This window comes from Curcuma longa, chromosome 2, assembly GCF_044706935.1.
Source record: "Curcuma longa cultivar G26 ecotype Majalengka, Jawa Barat chromosome 2, ITB_CL_G26_1.1, whole genome shotgun sequence".
In the NCBI taxonomy this organism is placed as follows: Eukaryota; Viridiplantae; Streptophyta; class Magnoliopsida; order Zingiberales; family Zingiberaceae; genus Curcuma; species Curcuma longa.
Window position 1 is genome coordinate 3,348,216 of NC_133862.1, and position 16,217 is coordinate 3,364,432.

Here is a 16,217-nt window from a genome sequence, read left to right on the forward strand (position 1 = left end):
TGTGATCCTGATCTTGCAATTTCTCTAATGTTCTGATACGATCTCTAGATAGACTTATTTAAATAATTCTTTCAAAATATTAACTTTTAGAATATGCTATTAGATTTGTTATTAATTTAGATAAGGTTATTAGATTTATTAATAATTATTTTTTGAATAGTTTATTAGATTTATTAATATTTTTTATATTGACTTGGTATTGTTATAGGGTTATATATAAGGTCATTATGTAATCTTTTGAGAACAAGCAATGAAACAAAATTGTTTCGATTAATCAATTCTATTTGATTATTGGAGAGTGATCCCCTCGAAGTGATCATCCTATCCTCGTTCTTTTTTTTTTTTGATTTTTCGCAAGATAGGACACGGGTTCTTGGTATCAGAGCCAAGTTTTTTTCCCTCACCACTATCACATCTCCTCGAGCATCAATTCCTTCCACACCTCAAGTACACATCCACTAACAAGAGCATGGTCTTAACCCGACTTCAAGAGAAGAAGATCCACTCTGACATGACGATTGGAGGAGCTTAACCCGACAACAAATGTGCTACAACCTCGAGCATCAATTCCTTCCACACCTCAAGTACACATCCACTAACAAGAGCATGGTCTTAACCCGACTTCAAGAGAAGAAGATCCACTCTGACATGACGATTGGAGGAGCTTAACCCGACAACAAATGTGCTACAGAATTTGAAGTCAAGCACGAAGCGCGGATGAATAAATTAGAAAAAACTGTAGCATCCTTGGTCACAATAGTACAAGAATTGAAGGATCGTATCTTTGTCTCCAACTCAAGTACTCCAATCAAAGAAGAAATAAATCAACAATTTCAACAACAACACCAACAACAACAATAAGAAAGTTATAAAGACAATTTGCACGAGGAGTTAAACTTTGATAATGATAAGGAGAATTCATTCATCGTTGAATCCAACTCAAGCACTCCAATTAAAAAAGAAATAAATCAGCAATTTCAACAATAACAAGATAGTTATAAAGATAATTTGCACGAGAAGTACTTAAACTTTGACAATGATAAGGAGAATTCATCCATCATTGAAATCATTAGATCTACACCAATCTCTACTTCTATCATTATAATAAATGAAGTGATAATGTCTTGTCATCTCCAATAACATCCAACAAATCATGGAGTCAAGACCCGCAAGGCTAAGCGAAGAAAAAGAAAATATTAACATGCTCATAAATTTTCAACGAAGATCCAAAAAAAAATTCTAAATTTAAGAAAAAATTATAAAATGTTATTTGACTTAAGGAGATTTCAATTGGTGTACCATAAGAAGCAATTTATATAAATCATCGAAGAAAAAGAAAAAAAAATATCAACCTTAAGGACAAGGTTATTTTAAAGGACAGTGGAATAATACGATTCCTAGATAGACTTATTCAAATAACTCTTTTAAAATATTATCTTTTAAAATATGTTATTAGATTTGTTATTAATTTAGATAGGTTCATTAGATTTATTAATATTTTTTATATTGATTTAGTATTGTTATAGGATTATATATAAGGTCATTATGTAATCTTTTGAGAATAAATAATAAAATAAAATTATTTTAATTAATTGATATTATTTAATTATTGAAGGTCGATCTTTAAAGTGTTCATTTTATCTTATTTTTATTTTTATTTTTTTATTTTTTTCATAAGATAAGATACGAATTCCTATCCTGTTTTTTTTTTTCCAATATCTAACGGACCTGAGCCATCGAGTCATCGTGCGTATTTCACTCATCAGTTCTGTTCCCTTTTAAAATACCTGAAGACTACGCCGCAGGCCAAGACCAGCCAGAGCGAGAGAGAGATGGGGTGGAAACGGGTGGACGACGAGCCTTCGGGGCGGGGCTTCGGCGATCTCGCAAACCGCCCTAACTGGAACCCTAATTCCCCTCGATCCGCTGAGGGCGGCGACCGTTTCTCGACGCGTAGGGTGGTCCGATCGAACTGCCGTGACGGAGGAGGTGGAGCCTGGCAGGTTCGTGCGCAAGTGCGAGAAGACAGAGCAGCTTCTGAGGGATTGCGTTGGCAGGTATCTCATTGCCTTTGAAAATTCTGCACCTGGTTTCACGTACTTCTGTTTCATGACCGTGCGACTGGGTTAGGGTTCCTATGTTTGTTCGACGCCTATTTATTCCCTGTTGCGAGCGAGCGATCAATTATCTTTATGGATTCAAGTATTGTTACCTTTCGTACGATCTGATTATTTAAAGCAGATCAGGGGGAGTTCATGGTATAGTTGTTTGGGATCTGTTCTGATAAACAGATTTAGGCGTATGTGTCCCTGTCTGCTGTAGCATATGTTGCCGTCTGATTGTTCTTTGGTTTCCTGCGAGGAAAAACTCATGGGAAAAAAGTTTTTCAGGCGCTGTTATCAGTTGTGTCCTAAACGATGGTTTGAAAAAGAAACTGCTAAGAATTTATTTCTTCAGCATCGTCCCAATCTAGAGTTTGTTAATGAACCAAGCTGAGTTCGATTATGCTCATGTTTGCTCATTTATCTTACCTAGCTTGAGCTTGAATCTTGCAGAGGTGGAGCTTCTATCAAGCTCAAGAAGAGATATTATTATGTTTATCATTTCAATTCATATATCAGGAAAACATATTATTTCCTCATATCTAAGGTATTATAAATGATATAAAAGTATAAAATATATAAGATGCATTATATTTTTGTACATTTAAATGAAAAACTTAACAAGTAAGATTAAATAAAAATTCTTACAAGTTAATAAACAAATTAAATCAAGAATTATTCGTGAGCTTTGTTATGAACGTTATGAGCTAAGTTCAATTGTGTTCAAAGTTGTTCATTTAATTTATTTTTGATATCAAACGAGCTTAAATAAGCATTTATCAAGCCGAGTACCAAGCTTGGTCATGAGCATCATTTACAATGCTATCCGAATAGAGCTAAGCATTGCTATTCACATGTTTGTGCTCTATTTGGGACCTTTTTTCTTTAATAAATCTAGATAATCACACACCTTTTGTTATGGTTGAAAATAATCAATTTTAGGATTTTTTTTTCTTTCCCTTTTTTCCTTGAAGGAATCATAAGTTAAGATTCAAACAGCATGGGATCAACTTGTTGCATGGTGCAAATGACATTATGTTTGTGAACAAGTTGAACCCATGCTATTTGAATACGCTCTAGTTGTGACCCAATTTTTTTTCCTTAGCTCATTCCTTCTGTAACTGTTTTCCTTCTCTGTGAGAAGTTATTGCCAAAAGTTATTTTGTTTCTCTGAATTTGGGCATCATTGGGTTAAGAATTTGATTTTTATGCATCCACCTTTTTCATTTCTTTGTATTATTGCTTCATCTGCAGTGTTTCAGCCATCATTTCTGAAGTATATTGTATTCTTCTTCTTATTCTTTAACATTCCCTTCCTATTAGTTTGCTTTTGAGGTCTTTTTCAGGTCTCATTAAGCGATGCATTTTTTTGTGATAAGAAAAATACTTTCGCCCATCATTTATTCAATTTTTGCTTCTTGTTAATGCTAATAATTTTAAATTATTTTATTTCTATATCGATTTGTTTTGCACTTGTATGGTTATTTGAATCTATCTTTTACTAGCTCTTCTTCCTAATATGTATGGTGGTATTAGTTTAAGAACCAACTCTTTTCAAAATTTATTTTAATACAATTATTACTTAATTGCGGTGGAAAATCTTGAATTGTATTTGTTGAACATATAGCTGGTTGAATAAAAAGTGTATTCAAACAGCGCGGGGTCAACTTGTTGCATGGTGCAAGTGTGCTATGTAGCAATATGGATGGATACTAGTTACTATTAAGATTTTTTTTGGGGTTAAGTATATTCATAAAAGTGTAAGTTAAACAATTGTTATGATATTAATGGAAATAAAAAGTCCACAACAGTAGTTCATTGTCACATATAAGTATTATGAAAATAGAAATAAATCCAAGTTTCCTACAGTCTAAGTCTTCTCTAAGTGTCTTTATTTCCATTTTTCTTTCCCTTTGTGGTCCAATTGTCTGTTCACTGTTCTTATATTGGGATAATATTCTTGGTTTTAATTGGGTGAAATCTTTCTGATTCATAGAGATGTCAGCCTTGATTCCAACCAAATATTTCTTTTTTTTTTTTTTTACCAATTTCCATCAAATCAATTGGTCATCAAATCTATGTTTATTCCAATTGGTGAAGGAGGGTGAGTACTACCTGTTGGCATTGTTACAGGATGAGGCTGCCTGAGAGTCCGGATCTTTTTATTTTAGTGGGGTCATCACTTGAATAAAGAGACGGATGCATCCCTAAGGTACCAGATTCATGGAGAAACAAAAATACTGATGCATGCCTATCTCAGACCGTGCATTACTACCTGCTCTAGAATAGGTGATAGATCTGATGAGGTTATAGTTAGAGATTAATGTGCATTTCCATGGTTACAGTTTTTCAATGTGATATGGATGATGATTGAATCAAATCCCTAAACTACTTTTAGCCATAATGTGGCCTATCCTAATGTACCAATGCAGAAAAGGACCACCTTTATTTATCTTTTCAGACCTTGTTGATTAGGTCTAATGATGCATGTTATAGCATAGTTTTTAGATGGGTCTGATCTTGATCAGCATTTTTCCAAGTTAACTGGATATGCAAGTCTATTTGTTTGTCTTTATTTTTCATTTAATGTGTTATACTTCTAAAAGATGTATATCTTGAAAACCAAAATTTTTTCTCCAGAGATGTCTACGCTTCTAATTTGGTACATATTTGAGAATTTAAATTAATTAAATGGCTTAAATGGTCATGCTACCTGCATGACAATGATTGAAAACTACTAAACCAGAACATTTTGGCCAATTGGATAGATTAAATTTTCATGTCTAATATGGTTGAACAATAGAACTTGACAAATCTTCCAGTTCTTGCCTTTACCTGTTCAGTAATAACAATTTGATGCTTAAGTGTGAATCTTTTCAAAGAAAATAGGTTGTTGGCTCAGCTGATGTTTTGATTCCAGTAGGACAAGCCCTCGCAAAGTTATTGTAAACCATACCATCCTTCCTTCCGGTAGATGCTTTGAAAGAAAAAAAATCAGGTCATCATTCTGGGAATGAACATTTTACATGTAGATGATTCTCTGTTTTCACATCATTGTAAAGGTGCTCATGGTGTCCAACTATTTAATTCATCCATTTGAATAAGTATACCTGAGATTAGATGTTAGTTACTAAGTACTGGTTCATTGTTATTTCGTTTTTTGTCAACAGGCCTCCACAGGTAGTTGAATCAAATACTGAGTACACTGAAGTCGATGTCACTGAAGACATGAACAAGGGACTCATCCCTTTTGACCCACCTTCAGCGGAGCCCTTCACTTTTCCCGGGCTTCAGAATGATATTAATAGTATCGAAAGGACATTGTTCGGAGGCTTCAGGCATTTCTTGGAGGCAGCTGAAGAGATGACAAATGAGTTCTTCAGATCAATGGCAGATCCTTTGCAGCGTCGAAGTGAACCAGCACCATCTGGTCAACCCAGGCCTGCTGATAAGCAACTGAAGAATGACCCTCCTACACAACCGAGCAAGTCAGATTTCTCTGGCTATTCGGGGCAGATGACAGATGTCTAAACAATAGAACTGCTGCTTTGTCCTCTTAAGTGAGTGCTATCAAGAAGCACACTGAAGTGTATGCTTGTCACACTTGTTTCTGTGTTGCATGTAGAGTTTGTGACAGAGAATGTGTTTGTTTTGCCTAGAACTCTGTGTAGTACATTTTTTATGAATGTTTTTTATAGGAATACTGATTATTGGCCCTTTTCTTCGTGATATAAAGAAAGTCATTCCTGTTCATCTTTCTCCTGGAAGGCTATGGCAGTGGTGGTTGGGTCTCAGCTCGCGTAATAGTGATTTTAAAATCTTTAAGCCTTATTTTTTTTAATACTTTTTAGCCTTCCTTTTAAGCTCATTGTAGTTCGTGTTATAAGAGGTTTAGACGAGGTTATTTATGAAGGATTTAAATGTTTATTGCCTTACTAAATTGTTTATGCATTTCTTTGTGTAAAACTACTTATCTAACCTGAATTGATCTTAATGTTGGGAATGTCATGATGGGATTCTCCTTCATCAACTTGTTCTTTTCTGCAAATTGCTTCTAATGATACTTGAATGGTAGATTCAAATCTCTCTAAGTTCTTCCCATTTAGGAGGTAATTCGGTATCATAATTTATCTTTCTTTCATAAGACTTTAGGATGGATAATGATAGGGCATATGGAGTGATTGTTATCACCTTTTGCAATAAAGTTTGAGTCAAGTGAAACAAATCATGGATGGGCCAAGTCCTCTTACCAAACTAGAAACATGAACCATTTTTATATTAAAAAAATTGGAAGAATGGTATAAAAGATGAAAACAAGCAGATGCTTTTAAACAAAAAAACAAAAACAAAAAAAATCCTTATCCGAAGAACCATTTTATTAAAAAAAAAATAGGAACTACATATAATATTGAATGAAAGTTAAATTATAGACAAGCTTTAATCTCAATATTATCCTAATCGATCCACTAGTCTAAATGAGTTTTTTATTTGCAACAATGTTCCATTCAATTACACTCTATTTACTATCTTAAAACTTGGTAGAAGACCCCCAAGGCATAACCAGTCGTGGGGAATCATTAGGGTAGGGTGACGGATTTCATCAACTAGGATAGAAGTAGGAGGAGCAAACAATAAACAAATTTGGACTTAAATCACAAATATCGCAAAAAAATTGGACTAAAACGCTTGAGATCTAGTGCGACCACGTCACCTCCCCTTCAGCCACGTCGACGCGACCGCCGATCCTCGCCGCCAGTGCGCCGCCGCCGATCCTCCTCCCCCGCCTTCTACTTTCTCGTACCTTCCCCTTCTTCTCCGCTTTGTCTTTGCCCCCTCCCTTCCCCACCCCCACCAGATCCTGCGGCGGCGGCGCCCCTCCCTCACCCAGCACCCTTAAGACCTCGTCGTTCCCGTAGACGGCGGCGATCTCCGCCGCGGTCGCTCCCTTCGCCGTCCGCGCCTCGGCGTCGGCTCCTCGCTTCAGGAGCGCCTCCACCGCCTCTGCGTGCCCCGCCTCCGCCGCACAGTGGAGCGCCGTGTACCCCTCCTCGTCCCTCGCCTCCACCTCCGCCCCTTTCTCTATCAGCACTTGCATCGTCTCCACCTTCCCCTTGAACGCCGCCCTCATCAGCGCCGTCCACCCGTGCTGGTCCTGCCCGTTCACCGCCGCCCCTTGCTCGACCATCCGCGCCGTCGCCCACGGGTCCCCCTTCCTCGCGGCCGCCGCCAGATCGTCCCCCAGTTTTAGCGCGTCCAGCATCCTCATGTGGTTGCCCTCCGCCGCGAGGTCGTACGCCGTCCGCCCGGCCGCATTTCGCACTTCCTTCGCCCCGGCCACGCTGCGGGACAGTAGCAGTCTCACCATGGCCTCGTCCCCTGCGACCACCGCAGCGTGGAGCGGCGTCCCCCCGTCGGCGCCGCCTCGGGCGTCCGCCCTCGCGCCGGCGGCGAGCAGAAGCTTCACGCACTCCCTCCGCCGCCCCTCCACGGCCACTCGCAACGCTGTCCGTCCGTCCGCCGCGGGCGCATCCACACTCGCTCCTTTAAGTATTAGGAGCCGAAGCACCTCCGCGTGGCCGGCGGAGGCAGCCAGGTGCAGCGGGCCGAACTCTGACCCCCGAGATCTCTCCGTCGACGCCCGCCTCGATAGAAGAAGCTCAGCAATTAGGGTTTCCCCCGCGGCCGCGGCCGCCTCCAGTGGCGATCGGCCGGCCCGATCGGTAGCCTCCACGTTAGGGTCGAATTCGAGGAGGAGCTGAACCAAATCCGGTCTGGACCGGGCAATTGCCAAATGGAGCAAGGTCCGCCCGGTCGAATCGACCGAGTCGACAGCTCGCCACTCGGGGTCACTCTTCTCCAACACTTCCCTCACCGAGTCCATCGACCCGTCCGCCATCAACCGAGTCAACACGGCCGATCCCACAAAGAAGACCCTGATGCCACTGTCCGTGAACACCTGCTTCTTCTTGTTGCTGAACCACTCGCTGGGGACCGAGTCGACGGTGGAGGTTCGCTCCTTGGAGGAGGCGCTGGGGACGACGACGCTGTGGAGGAGGAACGGGTCGTCGCAGCGGGGAATCGAGTCGGGCAGCGCCGAGTTGAGCGGGAGCAGGTAGGTGAACTCCACCGCCATCGTCGCCAGCGGCGCGATGATGCCGGAACTCGGACGGACCACGTACCGAGCCTTGTTCACCGGCTCGATACGGAACGCCACCGGCATGGTGAACATGACGTTGCGGAGGACGAGCTGGCCGGAGCACTTCTGTCCCTGTTCCACCCGGACGGGCACCTGGTTTGACGGCTCTAAGCTTATTAGCCTATCCATCAATGGTCTCGAGATCTTGGCGATCTCTTCCAACAGCCCATCAAGGAATTGGGGGGGAAGAAAGAGGAGATTGGGGAAATCGAAGCAGAGAGGAGACCGAGCTTAAAAAGAGTTATCAGCGAGAAGATGACTTAGCCGGCGACAAGAAGAGCACGCCACCTGGTGGGTGAGAAGAACAAGAGGGACTTGTTCTATCATGCGTCCGGACTGCAAAATTCTACTTTGAGCAGGTCATTCCATTTGATTAAAAAAAATTTCCACAAGGTATTCTTTAGGATGTCATTTTCTCTGTTAACAAAGATATGGAAAATCATAGGTAGAGGTAGAATAACGACTATACTAATGACTTTGTTGGTTCTGACATGATCTTTCTATGTGATTTCTTGTGCGATAGGTGATGGTTTTGGCAGTATCAATGCTCACTCGATCAAAGACGAGCACTTTTTATTTGATTTGGTTCGGTTCGATTTGGTTCGGTTCTAAAGAATATCAAGCTTGTTGGAAGATAACCAATTCATGGTGACCAACCATAGTATATAAATTTTTTCCTCCCTACTACTTTTTGGTGTTGATGAGGGGGCAGCTCCTCCTCACCACCTGTGTAATCTACTAGGGGAATATTTCCAGAATAGAATCCTATGTGATCTGATATAAGTTGTCTTTGAAACATTCAAAGAGACCCAATTCATGGTTTTTTCTTTAAATGTTTGGAAATTGAGCTATGACCTATGGAGATTTTAGTTCTTCAAATTGTGTAGATTTTAGTTTCAGATAGTAAACAATCTTGATTTGGTGAGTTCTTAATTATTTAATCTCTTGGACTTTCCTTGAAGATGGAGAATCAATAAGCTATGACCTATGGAGACACTAAACAAAATCATTGTGGCTCTGAAATCTCAACCTCCCTCAAAGCAAACTACTTTGCTGCATTTCCCATTAAACTAGTGTCCCTTGTTCCACCATAATTTGGTTTTCTTGCAATAAACAATGTTGGGATTGGCTTAAACAAAGCTAAAGTTCCTTTAGTCACTGTCCTGCCAATTGGACTCATTGGTACTTTCTTAATATCCATTGTCAATAAAATATTTTGTGATAAAGAAGCGATTGGATTGCTTGAAGCATTCAGAGCCAGATAATGAGTTGAATTATATGTTAAAGGAAACAGACGTAGAAGATTAGCTAGCTATTCTGTTGATTCAAGATGAACATAATAAATGACCACTGAATACCCATAAAAGATTTGATGAATGATGTAAAACATTTCATGCTTGACATCACTTCGTTTTACTCTGAAATTTGAGTTATTTTCTGTTTTAAATTAGGTTTTGAAGGGTTCTTGCTGTGAAACTGCCTCTCTGGCTGTTTCAAGAACAAAGAACATCATGGAAAAGAGTGATTGATCATAAACCATGAGTTATTTATATAGATTTGTTTGTTTCGTACAATTAATGTTTATTCAAGACAACCCAAGACCAGCTAGCTAATTCCTAGAAAGTGAATAACAAGGTTCTAATAGGCCAAAAAATAAAGTATATGAAGGAAGAGTGTCTTATCATTTGACTTGGGCACGTAATTTGCTACGAGGAGATGTGAAACAGTTGTTATATTGATTATTTAAACTCGAGTAACATCCTTAACAGTTTGCAGGTAGTCAATCAACATTTGGCAGGTTCTGACTAGAGTTGAATGATATTTCTCAGAGCTTTCAACAGGGAAATCAAACATCACTTTTGAACTATTCTCTTGCATGTCACTGTTTGTTTTGCCAATTGGATTGTGTTCAATACATGCAAGAGTTGTTTTCATGACTTGTACTTGCAAACCTTTGTTTACATTGTTGGTGCCAGAGCATATGATAAGGAACTGATGGGGTCTAGATCTTGTTGCTAGTTAATAAGTTGAACAATATGTTAAAGGAGACAACAACGAAGCAAATTAGATGAAAGAACAATAATTTATTTATAGAGATGATGCAAATGAATTAGAAGAAGCTGGAAGTCAATTCTCAGTGGAAACAGGGAAAGAAATAAATTTAGGAGTCTTACATGGTTGACTTGGAATGCCTTGTTTAGATTCTCTTCTTGAGAAATCGAATCATGTTTCCTCTGATGGTAGCCTGCCAACACAAGAAGGGCTTCCACAGTGGCAGGGAAGGCCTTTTCTATGATCAGAAAGTCCATAGCTAAAAGCAAGTTCTTCACTGTCCGATATATCTTTCATGGCAAAGAAACAAACTCTGGGAAGCAGTGACCCGTTGCACCTTACTAAAACCGTCGAAAGATTGCCACCGTCACATGAATGATTGATGAACCGAGCTATGTTTCCCACCTTAGTAGCATCAATATTGACTCTTAAGCATGCTTTGCCTGACGGAAGATGCTCCCTTATGACCAAAAGAGCAGGGGAAAGTTTGCCAGACGACGCGAGTTCATCGTATGTCCGCTGTCTCCTCCTGGCTTCTTCTGTTGTCAAGAATTCACCTGAACAAAGATAACTCCAAAGCAATGCCAAATAAGTTTAAAAGAACCCAAAGAAATTAAGAACCTAATGCCAAAACCTAAACATTTCACATGAGTATATTAGTTAATAACTTGATGTCAGTTTGGCAAGTGTTAGAAGCTGTCTTTCGACTTGAGCCTAACTAGAGGAATTAGTATCTCTGGCAAGACTATAAATTGGATGCTCGTTTGAACATGAAAGGATCGAAACAATTGTCATTCCAACAACTAGGAGAAACCCCCTTCACTTCCAACTAAAGGGGGACTCAAACCCACACTACAATGCCTTGTACACCATAATAATCAAAATGGGCATAAAACCACAGCAAAGGATCACACCTCATTTGCCAGATATCAAAAGAATACAATCCATACAAATACTCTGACCATGACCGTCCTTCAGGATCCTAACAAGCTGAGGCATCATATATTGTCGCCGATCTCACATTCAGTGTGGTTCTCGACTTGGTAGCAAAGATGCACATGCTGGCCACATCTAAAGCTCATCAATTTGGTAGATGCTAATCATATGCAACAACCAAGGTTTGCTCTTGGAACCTACAAATAGTCAAGCACACTTAGAGGGCTTGCCGGCACAAGTATGCATGCTCCCCGCTTTGTTCCTTATTTCTTGGAGCAAGTACCATCTTGGCCATTGAAGTATGTCCCGGCTGAGCCCATTCCCAACATCTCTCTCCCTTCTGCAAGTTCTAGCTCGACTTGCAATACGATCAAATCGATTTATTTTTCCATAGTGTTACCAACGTAATCCAATCTAGCTGACCACCACTTTCAACATTAAGGGTCCAATTACTTGGATGGAAGGTAAAAAGGAGAGGACAAATGACAAAAAAAAACTATACATAAATGATGGAGCTCCCCGTATAATTTTAAGATCCTTTCCCTCCTTTCATATCTTCCATTCAAATAATCAGACCTTAAGACTTTGTATCTTAAGGCTGAAAAAGCTAACGATGGCAAAAGTGGCTATGGAAACAAGGTGGAAAGTATTACTTTTTCCTAGTTTCCTTAGGAGTGAACATTGCAAGGGAAACTTTCCTAGAAGGAATTAAATCTCTCTAAATCCGAAACTTGCCTAGCCAAAATGGGAGCAAAATTTGTTTACACCACTTTTCCCTTGTGATTGTTTGTTTACATCTCTTTCTCCAAAAGATATTGCACCCTTCATAGGAAATATGTGGAAGAGAATATTTTCATTGGTTTTCTACAGATTTTCCCCCTATTATTGGTATTTTTTTCGACCTCATTTCCCCCTAGGAAACACAGGCTAAGTCTTACAGGGCATCTAAGTCTTCACCTCATTTTCACAACATGTTCATTTATTACTTGCAGTTGCATCTATATCATTCAGGAGGTTGATAGGATGAACTCATTTAAATCCGTCCCCAATTCTCTGATATGTAAACATGGAGTCAGCAAGGGAAGAGTAGAAGATGAAGAATTGTACCAGCATATTCACAAACAAATTGCCCTCTTGCAATGGATTGAGCCGTGTGCAATCCCCATCCCTTCTTCTCGTCCTTCACGATCCTCAATTTCACCGGAACACCTCGCTGAGTCGACCGATTGACGCACTCATCTCCGCAAGAACAGTTCACCCCGCACTCCAGCATCAGCTCCATTCCGCCGCCGGAAGCGAGAAAAGCTCCCGCCTTGGGGCTCGAGCACGGGCAGATGCCGAGTTCCCCTCCGATCGAACAATCCTTGCAGTCGCAACCGGCCTCACTTCCGGCGATCGGCGACGCGAACGCCGACATGGAAGAAGCGTCATCCAAGGTGCGACTTTTATCAGGGTCTACGCCACCCCACGGACGGGCGGAGAGGGCCATGGAGGAGGATGGTAAGACGGGGGCGCGAGTGTAGAGGAAGAAGGAGTAGGGTTGGCCGCCGGGGGTGGGGTTGAAGAAGGGGATTGGGTGGCGCTCGAAGCCGCGGGAAGCGTCGGAAGCCCGCCGGGAGGAGATGGAAGCGACCTCGCGGGCGAAGGCCTTGCAGGAGGATGCGGCGGCGGCGAGATCCGACGGAGGGAGCCATGGCAGGACGAGCTCCGCCACCCGTAGGAGACTGGATTCGTCGAGGGTTTTCTTCATGACTTTGGAGCGGTGAGTCTACGTCAGAAAGTAAATTGAAGAATATTTGGATCTAGTTGCAAAAGTTCCTCATCGACAAGGTGATGTAAGATGGGTACCATATTCCAAATAAACCCAAGGCAAATTTCAGTTAAATGCCCAAAAAATACGCCTAGTTTCATAATTCCCAAATAACATCCCCAAACCTCTCTATTATGTTTTTAAAATTCCAAATTAAGCCCTACACTTTTTAAATTCACAGAAGTTATTATTCGCGCACTTTCTCCCGCCTAAACTAATCTTAGCTTCACAAAAATAATCTATTTTATATTTTATTTTTAATGCTTTTAAGTTTGAACTTTATCATTTAGATATATATGAAGAAAAAAGCTTTTAATTTGAAATGATTTATTTTGTTAGTATTTTAGTCCAAAGTACTTAACATTTATATATTATAAGAAGTATTAATTGGGATCATATATAAAAACCTTAAAATCTTATAGGAGTTATTCATATTTAGATGGCTTATTTGAATAGTGTAAGGTGACCAAAAAATATTTAACAATGTGTATGCATTGCAAAATGCAAATTATAATTATATATAGACTTTTAGAACTTTACAAAGATATTATTTTTAAATATTATCTAAGAAATCTAAAATTAAATTTTGGGCTCTTAGAAAAATATTAATGTTTAGATATTATTTATTTAAGTACTTTTGGCCCTTACTACTTTAATACTAAATACATTTATTTTACATATATACATATATATATATATATATATATATGTAATTAAGGTCATCTACCTAATTTTAAAAAAAATACTATTTATTATTTTCATTTGCTATTAGAATTTTTAAACGATATAAGAAATCTAAAATTAGACTTTCAAGTTTTAAAAAAGATATTAATGTTTAGATATTATTAATATTTAGATAATCTGTGAATACAAATATGATCATCTTTGTCCTTATATTGATTAGCTTTTCCATGGCAATTAAGTCTTACACCTTTTAAATATAATGTTTAATCACAAACGTGATTGTTCCAAAAGTAATTATAGTTTAAATTTTCTATTATATATAGGTTGTCCAATACTTTTAACTAAAAATAGTTAGATAATCTTGCACTACATAAAAAACTTATCTTTTATAAGTATAAATAGCTTTTTATCAAAAGTACTACTCTACATTACTACATAATTTCTAAACATAAATATCTTCCTTTACATCCTAAAAGTTATATGTCCATAGAATTTTAATATATATTATAGTTAAAATAAAAATAATGTATTTGTTGTAATATAGAAGTGTGAAACTTCTACTAAAGTAAAGTAGTTAATTATCTCAATAAAATTATTAAATACCATAATTGAAACTATATTTTTGGAAAATATTTTATGAGTAATAAATAACATGATAAATAATTAAGTTAATTAAAAGGATAGTAATTATTTATCATAATTTTAAGTATATAAGATATAGTAAGTCAAAATATATTTAAATTTTATTTTTTTTGTTAAAAAGAAATACTGTTCAAATTGAAATTCTCCTTTCAATTTGTCCTGAGATAAACATTCTCAATCTCAATTTAATGCATCTTTAAGCTAATTAATTAGATGTTGACCTTCTTAAATTATTCATTTTATTTAAATTAATAATTAAATTTCAAATTATTAAGAATTTATTTTATCATTTTAAAGGTTTTGATTCATTTAATCTTTATTATTTTGAAAAAAAATATTTTATTTTCATAGAGGAGGGGGTGTTCTATTTTGAAAATAAAATATTAAAAGAGAGTTCATTAAGATTTTAAAAATATTCTTATTTCAATATTATTATAGTAACTATAGTTATTGTAGTAGTTATATATAGCAATAACTACTACTACACGATTATTACGGTACATCTTTGATCAGATTACTCTATGTTATATCAATCGCGGTTATAGTCAATATAATAACATTTTAAATGATTTTATTCAGGTTAGAGCAATGTTAATTAAATTTGAATATTTTTTATGAAATTAGTAAATAATATTATGATATAATAATATTCTATGCATAATAAATTATTTAGTTAAAGTATTTTTTTAATAATTCATGTTCAAAATTAGATTTATCAATTTCAACTAATACATCACTAAGCTAATTAGAAGTTGATCTTTGTACATTCTTCCTTTTATTTAAATTAATAATTAAATTCTAAATTCTCAAGAATTTATTTGATCATCTTACAAGTTTTGATTAATTTATTTTAATATGTTGCATAAGTATTAATCTTTTTTTTATATAAAAAAGACACCTTATTTTATTTTTCACAAGGATGCAAAATAAAAATATTAAAAGGGCGATATATCTTATTTTTCTTTTAAAAAATACTCTTATTTTTATATTATTATATTAACTATTATTAGTATTATAGTAGTTATAGTCATAACTGATATAACATATAGTAGTCAATTTTAATTTGATCAAATTATTTTGTATTATAATAATTTTGATCATAATTATTATAATAGGGTTAAAGTAATTTTAATTAAGTTGAACTAATTTTAATAAAATTAATAAATATCATTTTGATATAATAATGTTCTGTGATAATTTATTTAAATGGACTATTTTTTAATATAATTTATGTCTCCGACTCATCCAAAATTGGAATTTATTTAATCTCAAATTTAATATATCTCTAAGCTAATTAGCCGTTGACATTCTATACATTCTTTCCTTTTTACATTTAAATTAATAATGTTTTGATTCATTTAAATTAATAATGTTTTGTATAAATATTAATCTTTAAATTATTTTTACAAATATCTGAAGCGTTTTATTTTTTATTTTTATAGAGGAGGATGTTGTATTTTAAAAACAAAATATTAAAAGTTATTCGTGTTCATTCTAAAAATATTTTTATTTCCATATTGTTATAGGATTATTATAAGTAGTTATAATCTAGTGGCTAAAAAGTGTAATAATTGATTTGGTCAAATTGCTTTACATTGTGACAATTATGAACCTAATTACTAGGATATATAGCTTGAAATTATTTTGATCTAGTTGGAACTATTAATAAATTTTGAATGATTTTGACAAATTTAATAAATAATTTTTTATTATAATAATATTTTATTTTATCGGATGGATTAGTTTCAAAATTAATCAGCTATATCAGTATTTTAAGTACATAATATTAGTTATG

At 36.8% G+C, this 16,217-nt stretch overlaps 2 protein-coding genes and 1 pseudogene across 2 annotated transcripts; 1 reads left to right on the forward strand and 2 right to left on the reverse strand.

Annotated features, from left to right (window-relative positions):
- The first annotated feature begins 1,775 nt into the window (after positions 1 to 1,775).
- Positions 1,776 to 5,696, forward strand: LOC141822179 (fra a 1-associated protein-like; annotated as a pseudogene).
- Positions 5,697 to 6,656: 960 nt separating this feature from the next.
- On the reverse strand, positions 6,657 to 8,617 carry LOC141822292 (protein VAPYRIN-like). Its single transcript, XM_074709733.1, has one exon. It carries the CDS (start codon positions 8,425 to 8,427, stop codon positions 6,796 to 6,798), a length of 1,632 nt encoding a protein of 543 aa, XP_074565834.1. The 5' UTR covers positions 8,428 to 8,617; the 3' UTR covers positions 6,657 to 6,795.
- A 1,786-nt stretch (positions 8,618 to 10,403) lies between these two features.
- LOC141822399 (histone-lysine N-methyltransferase SUVR3) lies at positions 10,404 to 13,036 on the reverse strand. Its single transcript, XM_074709846.1, has 2 exons — positions 12,394 to 13,036; positions 10,404 to 10,907 (listed from the first exon to the last, which is right to left on the reverse strand). Exons 1-2 carry the CDS (start codon positions 13,034 to 13,036, stop codon positions 10,522 to 10,524), a joined length of 1,029 nt encoding a protein of 342 aa, XP_074565947.1. The 3' UTR covers positions 10,404 to 10,521.
- Positions 13,037 to 16,217: the final 3,181 nt, after the last annotated feature.

Coding starts and splice junctions, on each gene's coding strand:
- LOC141822399 (XM_074709846.1), bottom strand. CDS start 13,036: ATGAAGAAAACCCTCGACGAATCCAGTCTCCTACGGGTGGCGGAGCTC. Junction 10,908..12,393: donor ATTTGTTTGTGAATATGCTG/GTACAATTCTTC, acceptor ATCTTTGTTCAG/GTGAATTCTTGACAACAGAA.
- LOC141822292 (XM_074709733.1), bottom strand. CDS start 8,427: ATGGATAGGCTAATAAGCTTAGAGCCGTCAAACCAGGTGCCCGTCCGG.